The following is an 8,592-nucleotide window of genomic DNA, read 5'->3' on the forward strand; positions in this document are numbered from 1 at the left end:
CACTCTACAAGCATGTGTTAAGCTCTTTCTGAAGGCAAGACATAGTGTCCACCAACAGGGAGTCCTCAACGGACTTTGTTCAGACTTTGCTCGCTGACTAGACGGCAGCAATGTGAGCTGACGGGCACAGCCTCCCTGCGTCTATTCAATCAACAGCAACCAGAGGAACATCCTAAAACACGTTTCTCATCTGTCCCTCCCTTGCTTATACCCTTCAGTGGCTTCCTATTGCTCTGAAGGCAAAGACCAATGGAATGATCTTGGCCTATATCGCGGGTTCTTAACCGGGTGAGACCTGACACCCACTTAACATTTTAAGATGCCCCTTTAATATTCTGAAATTAAACGCAGAGGTAATAGAGCCCCCCAACACACAAATTTTATTTTCTGAAATTAATAGCCTGTCCTAACTGAACTACAAAGGAAAAATTAAAAGGCAACAACTTATGATCAACTAATCATCTATTTTGGTGTAGAAATGCTCAGGCATGGCTGCTCGAAAAAGCATCTCACCAGGCAGATACTAGCATCATGAATGAGATAGGAATAAACTGTGTGTTGTTTGGACAATCACCCCAGTCAGCATTGCCTGGGGTGATGTGGCTTCTAGAAAGAGTGAGCAACTCCGGGTCAAGTTCCCAACAAAATCAAGAATAGGCCGGCTGTGATGGACGCAGTCTTTGCCTTTCAGGAGAGGTCAGGGTATCTTAAAATATTGCAAAAGCACTTCGTGTTTATACGTACAACATAGCTGAGCTCTGGACTCAGGCCGTCGTAAGTGGGTTTTTCTACCCACATGGGTGTCCAGTGGGACATTGGAAAGTTAAGTGTGTCTGGGACAGATGTTGGTCATATGGATGGTTGAGACATCTGGACCAGGACATCCCTGGTCCCTGTCCGTTACATCTCATCACACGTCATCACACCTCCAATCACTGTGGCAAACCCAAAACACCCCCATCATTTCCAAAACATCTCCTGAGGGGGGTGGGGTCACAGTCTGATGGCATACACCCCCTGCACTCTGGGCTGGCCTCATCTTGGGACCCTCACTCCGTTCTGGCTACCCCTGCCCCCTAGCTGTCCCCAGACTTCAGGCTTCCATAGCTTGTGTTCCTTTTCCTGGAAGATTGTCCTGTGTGGTCTCAGCTTCCAGGCCACCTCTCCCAGACCAGCCTAGGTAATCGGGTCTTTACGATCTATTGTTTTCTCACTTGCTGGCTGTTTCCCTACTGGACTGGTTGTTCGTGAAACAGGTAAGAGACAGCTGTGGTCACTGCTGAGTCTCCAGAGCCCAATGCAAGGGGCCTCAATGATTATGCTGCGTGGTCAAGGGGACCAACTGGGGACCACAGGTGGAGGAAGAAATCCTGGAGGTGGCATGGGCAGGAGGCAAGGCTTTTACTGGGTCCGGAAGGTCAGGAAGGATCTGAGATGATGTACCAGGCCAAGGGGGAAGGGTCGGCATTCCAAGGGATTCCGTGCCATGCCAAGGTCCCCAGCGTCTCTGGGGCCAGACCCGGGTGCAAATCCCAATTCTGCCATTTCCCTGCTGTGTGACCTTGCGTACTCTCCTTAACCTCTCTGAGCATAATATCCTTCTTTATAAGATGAAAATGATGGTGCCCACCTCCTTGAGTGATTATGGGGTTCAAAGAGATCATTTTTATAAAACATTGAATACCATAGTGTGCCCTCAATCGATATTTGGTGAATAAGTGGAACTAAGGGTCCAGATGTGATGAAAAATGAGGTTTTAATCCAAAAGAGGTAGGAAAGCATTTGCTCTGGAGTCATATGGCCCTGGGTTAGAGCCTCAGCTCTGCCACTTGCGTGTTAGATGACTGTGGGCCTCTGAGTTTTCCTCTCTGAGCTTTAGTGACTTGTCTATAAAATGGGGTCATAACTGTGTCACCCACATGGAGCTGTTGTGAAAATTAGATCCGATCATGAAGGTAACTGTGCAGCACAACGTCTGGCTCATAGTAAGGGGCTGTCGTTATGATCCGGAATGGCTCTGGAGTATATGAAGGCAGCAGACTCCCAGCCTTGGAGTAAGGCAGGATGGGGGTTGGGGGAATTTTCAGATATGCAGCTTTATTGAATGGATAGGGAAACTGAGGCCCAGGGAGAAGGGTCTTTCCAGAGGTCACACAGCACCTTGCAGGCCCAGCAAGGACCAGCAACGAGGGAAAGGACCCCCTTCCAGATCTCCATGGGGAATTAAAGTCAGGAGGGATCAAGGGTAAGGAGTGGGCCCTTTAAATCCTAAGCTCCACCTTTGCTTAGAAGGGTCTTTGGGGAGTATAAAAGGGGGTGCAATTCCTCTCTGCTCCGGAAAAGCATCGGCTGCTCCTGTCCCCGGGCCCCCAGCCCACCTCTCTGCAGCTGCCTACCACCTCCACCTGCATGCCATGCAGCTGCCACCCTTTGACATGTGGAAGGACTACTTCAAACTGAGCCAGGTGGTGTTGGCACTGATCCAGAGTCGGGGGCAAGGGCCAGAGGCCCAAGGGACCGGGGAGCCGAGACCTGGGTCCCAGCTGGAGCAGCATCCGGGGCAGGGAGGGCAGGGGGCCAGCGGGGTCCTGGCCGCCCTGTGCAACTTCTGCAAACACAATGGAGAGTCCCGCCACGTGTACTCCTCGCACCAGCTGAAGACACCAGAGGGCGTGGTGGTGTGTCCCATCCTGCGGCACTACGTGTGTCCCCTGTGCGGGGCCACGGGGGACCAGGCCCACACACTCAAGTACTGCCCGCTAAACGGAGGCCAGCAGTCTCTCTACCGCCGCAGTGGGCGCAATTCGGCCGGCCGCAAGGTCAAGCGCTGAGGACCATCAGGTGCCCACGCCCTGCACCCCCGCCAAGCCCTCCTGGTTCAATCCTCCCAAGTCCCTGGCCTCCCCCACTTCCCCAGACTCACCCAGCCCTCTGGAATGTCTGACCCCCCAGAACTCCATCCCTGCTGAATCCTGAAACAACGGAGGCTATGGGGACCCCGGCCAGCGCTGCCCTTTGGAACTCTCAGCCCCTGGGGTTCCGTCCTGGCCGTGTCTGTGGATTCTTGGTGCAGCAAGACCCCTGCCCCTTGGACCACACAGCCCTGTGGCTCCTTCTGGGTCATGGTTCATGGATCTTTAGTTCTTCTGGGACACTAGCTCTGCCCCTTTGGCTTCTCAGCCCTCAGGGTTCCATTCCTTGCGGAATCCTTGGACTCTTGGACCAACAGGAGCCCACTGTGCTGTCTCAGGCCAACCCTCAGAATCTGAGAGAGCTGTGAACAGGCTGGCTTGGACCTTCCAGCCCAAGAACTTCAAGATGGGATTCTGACTTAAACCAGCCTTCTCCGTCTCCTCCAGCCACCGGCAGACCCACCATTTCATCGTGGACGGTGCCGGATGGGTCCTTCCCTGCTCTCAGCAGCCCAGCCATCAGCAGCTGGGGGGGAGGACGGGGCACGCCCGAGGGGCGCCATGTCTTCGCAGGCTTATCTAGGGCTGGAGAGCCTTGGGGTGAACCGATACCCTTGACCTCCCCCTCGTCGTCCTTCGCATTGTTCACCCCGTTTCACGGCACTGGTGCCCGCCACGGCACATCACCACCACGGCAAATCACCGATGGGTCCTTTCCCCAGCGAGAGGGCGTCTCTCCGCCATCTCCCAACTGCCCCCAAGTCACCATAGTTTGTAAAGTTGCTTTTTTTTTTTTCCTCCCGTGTTTTCATCCTCCAACAGTTAAGTCAACGAAGCTCCCCCAGGAAAGGGGTGTGGATGCCCGGATGGGCATGGCAACTGCCTAGATTTTATTTTAGGGGCAAAGAGAAGACCCCAGTCGGATTTTAAGTTGTTCGGTTTTTGGCTCAGGGCCGGGCCCAGGTGTCGAGCTCTAGTAAATAAAAAGCGTTTCTGGTTGTCTTTGAAATCGCCATGTCTGTTTCCTGCGAGGCTGGGGGAGGGGGCGTGGGGGGTTCCGAATTTGGCCCAAAACGTGGGAAGCAGGAGGCAGAGCAGGAAGGAGACCTGGGTCCCTCCCACGAATGTGACCCACTTACATCCTCTGACACAGGTCACCTATGGCCTGGTCCGCAAGTCCCAGCCTCCACCTTGACCCCAGATTCCCTTTCCCTGTCCTTCCCAGGGCTCTGTCCAGGGTCCCCTCCCAGCCTGCTAAAGCCCAGGTCTTCCAGGACCGACATTATGGTTGTCCTTAAACTTTAGGCTCCCAGACTCCATTGGAGAGGTGACAAAAAGTATGGTCCCCACCTCGGGGAAACGCACACATGCACAAAATGTTGCGTATAAAATCAGGGCTTCTTGTATAACATTGTTCCACACATATTTACTGAGCTCCTACTTTTCTGCCAGGCACTGTTCTGGGTATTGGCGGGTACAGCGATGAGCAAAGCAGACAAGACTCCCGCCCTCGTGGAGCTGACATTCTAGTGCGGATGGGGGCGCCGTGACAGTCAAGCGATAAATATATAATACGTCAGGTAGGTGATAAGTGCTGTGAAGGAAAAGGAGTCAGAGTAAAGGGATGGAGACTGGAGGAGAGGCTGTTTTACGTGGGGGTGTGGTCAGGGGAGGTCTCTCTTTGGAGGTGACACTTGAGCAGAGTCCAAATAAATTGAGGAAACCAGGAGAAGGGCATTCCAGGCAGAGGTGACAGTGAGTTCAAAGGCCCTAAGGTGGGATAGAATCTGGTGTGTTTGCAGAAGAAGAAGGAGGCTGGCTGAGTAAGAGATAAGATCAGAGAGGTGAAAGGCACAGGCCCAGAGTTAAGAATCTTGCAGACCTTGGTGAGAATTTGACCTTCGTTGTGCATTTTCAGACTCTGAAATCTGTGAGATTGAGCGGGCTCCGCTCTCACATACAGTAGTCACAGAGGACAAAACAGAGACTCCCATTAAGGACCTCTGCTCACAGGTCCCTTTCCAAAAACGCAGCTCTGCCCTTAACAGAGATCCCCAAGGCCCCCAAACAATAGCCAAAAGGGACGCCCTAAGCCCGGAGCTGTGGTATGCACGGGCATCAGGCTGAGCCCTGGAGAAAGTGGGGGGCTGCATCGGGCAGGAAGCCGATGGCCTCTCGCATGTGATGACGGAGGAGAGCTTAATAGTTTAATAAAGGGACGGACTCCGGTAAAGCGTGTCCAGCAGTTATGGAAAGCAACAAGGGGTGGTATACTCAGGACTGGGGTGGGAGGGAGGATTACGACAGGTGACGGGGTGCATTTCACACTGGAGAAGTGAGCGGGGAGATGCTGAGGTCAGTCTGGGACAGAGGATATGAAGTGCCTGGGGACATCCAAGGTGAAAGCATCCAGGAGGCTGCCGGACACCTGATCTGGGGTTCCGAGGAGAAGACAGAGAATTAGTGATCAAGTTTTGTTTTTGTTTTTTAATGAATTATTTTTTTTAGTGAATTTTCACTTCTTTACCAGATAATTAAGTGGCAGCGTGGCCCTGACAAGAGCTGAGGACTCTTAAGGAGCTGCAGTAATAATGTACCTTGACCTTGATCTCCTCCAGCACCTGCAGAGCTCCACACACCTCTGCAGATGGTTCCCTACTTGCAGCCTCCTGCAGAGCTCCAAGCCAGATTTAGACCCAACTCCCCCCCTCGGCCCAGACTCTCATGGAGCCACAGCATCGCGGATGCCTTCCCTGGATGCCAAGTGTATACATTTCCAAGGGCCACCATAACAAAGGACCATAAACTGGGTGGCTTAAACGCCAGAAATGCATTCTCTCACTGTTCCGGAGGCTAGAGATGTGAAATCAAGCTGTTGGCAGTGCCACACTCTCTCCAAAAGGCTCTAGGGGAGGATCCTTGCCTCTTCCAGCTTCCGGTGGCCCCTTGGTGGTCCTTGGCTCGTGGCAGCATCGCTCCCATCCCTGCCCCCGTCTTCGCAGAGCTGTCCTCTTCCTTCTGTGTGTCTCTCTCCTCTTCTTCTAAGGACACCAGTCATGTCGGCTGAAGGACCTACCCCTACTCCAGTATGACCTCGTCACGTTCTGAAGTAGTAGGGGTTAGGACTTCAATATTATTTGGGGGGAGTTGGGGACACAGTTCAACCCATAACACCCATTGAGAACCTTACACTCCCCATGTCCTAACTGACCCCATCTCCCCAACTGGGACCTGAGCTGGAGAACTGGGTGTCACCTCCCTTTCCCTCCCCGACCCGACAGTCACCGCACTCTGTACATTCTGTGTCTCACATGTCTTCCAATTCATTTTCACCCTTCCCACCATCCCTGCCATGGTCCGGTCTCTCCCACCCTGTCCTTGGTCCACCCGTGACTTCTTCCTTGACTCTGGCTCATAGTCTCCCATCCACTCTCCACACAACCGCGGGGGTTCTTTCTAAAGCACACATCACACCCTGCCCATCCTCACTCATTCAAGCTCCTTAACGTTGCCCATGAGGCCCGGCATGGGCTGCCCCTGCCTCCTGGATCCTGACCCTTCATGGAGCACGTGGTGGGAGATCACCTAAACCTAGCCCTGGTGGAAGTCAGCTCGCCACCCACCCTGCACCTGTTCCCACTCAGAAAAAGACGAACAGAGAAAAACACACAATCAGGGGGACTCATCACTCTTTTATATCCAATTACCTCAAGTGATTGGTTCTATTTGTCTATAATTCCCTGGCCATTCATTCACTGTTTCATGCTTTCTCCTCTCTCTCCCCTATCCTCAGCACCTCCTTCTCACCCTGACCTTGCTTCCGATTCTACTGAGACAACAGAAGGAACCAGGAGACGACATTCACCTGCTCCTGACACTACATCACCACCTGCCTGCCTCCATGCCCTCCCCGTTTACTGTGGCTGAACAGCCCACGCCCCTTAGACCACCCCCTACTTGTGCCTTGAGTCCCACCCACCAAGCCCACTCAAGGACATGGCTACAACAAGTCTCCCCTCTCTCCTCTGCAGCATCAATCTCCCCGCTTCTAGATCATCCCTCTGGACACACAAACATACTGTGACATCTCCCATCTGAAATAAACCTCTGGAGATCCCGTGGGGAGATACCACCCCATTTCTGTGCCAGAAAGGATCATCTACACTGGCAATCTCTAAAGCCTCTCCTGAACCCCCCCCCAACCAAGCTACTGCCCCCACCACACCACCAAAATTGCCCCTTCCAGGATGACTGATGAATTCCTTATCACTAGCCCCAGTGGTCAGTTCTCAGTCCTCATTGGACTTGACTTCTAGGCAGCATTTGGCATCATTAACCCTTCCCTCCTCCTGGATTTGCACTTCTCACTTGGCCTCCAGCACAGCAGACAGCGCTGGTTCTCCTTTCACTCTCTGACTGCGCCTCTGTAGTCTCCTTGGCGGATCCAGCCCTCTACATCAGAGTGTCTAGCCTCAAGGCCATGGACTTCTTTTTTTTTTTAATGTGGACAATATTTAAAGTCTTTATTGAGTTTGTTACAATACTGATTCTGTTTTTTGTTGTTGTTGTTTCTCTTTTTTGTTTGTTTTTTTGGCTGCGTTGGGTCTTTGTTGCTGTGCACGGGCTTCTCATTGCGGTGGCTTCTCTTTGTTGTGCAGCACAGGCTCCAGGAGCACGGGCTTCAGTAGTTACGGCACGCAGGCTCAGTAGTTGTGGCTCACAGGCTCTAGAGCGCAGTCTCAGTAGTTGTGGCGCACAGGCTTTGTTGCTCCACGGCATGTGGGATATTCCCGGACCAGGGCTCGAACCCGTGTCCTCTGTATTGGCAGGTGTATTCTTAACCACTGCGCCACCAGGGAAATCCACTTCTTTTCTATCTACACTTGCTCCCCTGCCAACCTCTCCCAGTCTTAAATGTCATTATTCACTGACAATTACTAAATTCATATCTTAAGACTGAAACCTCTCCCCTGAAGCCCAGACTCAAATATCCAACTGCCTACCTGATTTTTGTACTTGGGCAAACTTGAACTCCTGATCCTCTTACAGCCCTTTGCCCGTCTTTGCTTCTGGCAGCTCCATGCTTCGTTACTCAGGCCAAAGTCACTGGGGTCATGTTCAACTCCTCTTTCTCTCACTTCCTCCACCCAATTCCACTTCACCTCACCTCAGCAGCTACCACCCTAGTTGAAGCCACCACCACGACCTCTCACCTGAGCCACTGTAGTCGCCTCTTCACTGGGCCCCAGATTCCACTCTCGCTCCCTAAACTCAGTTTCTGCTACTGTTAACACCAGAGTCAGGGACTTCCCTGGTGGCGCAGCGGTGAAGAATCTGCCTGCCAACGCAGGGGACATGGGTTCGAGCCCTGGTCCCGGGAAGATCCCACATGCTGCGGAGCAACTAAGCCCGTGCGCCACAACTACAGAGCCCGCCTACCTAGAGCCCGTGCACCTAGAGCCCGTGCTCCGCAACGAGAGAAGCCACTGCAGTGAGAAGCCCGTGCACCTCAACAAAGAGTAGCCCCCGCTCACCACAACTAGAGAAAGCCCGCATGCAGCAACGAAGACCCAATGCAGCCAAAAATGAATAAATAAATTTACTTTAAAAAATAATAAAAAAATAAAATTACACACACACACCCCATACTCCCCAACCCTTTTGCCTACTTCCATTTATT

The 8,592-nt window shown here is 52.7% G+C and overlaps 1 protein-coding gene across 1 annotated transcript; it reads left to right on the top strand.

The window, feature by feature from the left end:
• The first annotated feature begins 2,399 nt into the window (after positions 1-2,399).
• Positions 2,400-3,107, top strand: NANOS2 (nanos C2HC-type zinc finger 2). The gene has a single exon (XM_059045267.2). It carries the CDS (start codon positions 2,415-2,417, stop codon positions 2,829-2,831), a length of 417 nt encoding a protein of 138 aa, XP_058901250.1. The 5' UTR covers positions 2,400-2,414; the 3' UTR covers positions 2,832-3,107.
• The last annotated feature ends 5,485 nt before the right edge of the window (positions 3,108-8,592 follow it).

Source organism: Kogia breviceps, chromosome 18, assembly GCF_026419965.1.
Source record: "Kogia breviceps isolate mKogBre1 chromosome 18, mKogBre1 haplotype 1, whole genome shotgun sequence".
Lineage (NCBI taxonomy): Eukaryota > Metazoa > Chordata > Mammalia > Artiodactyla > Physeteridae > Kogia > Kogia breviceps.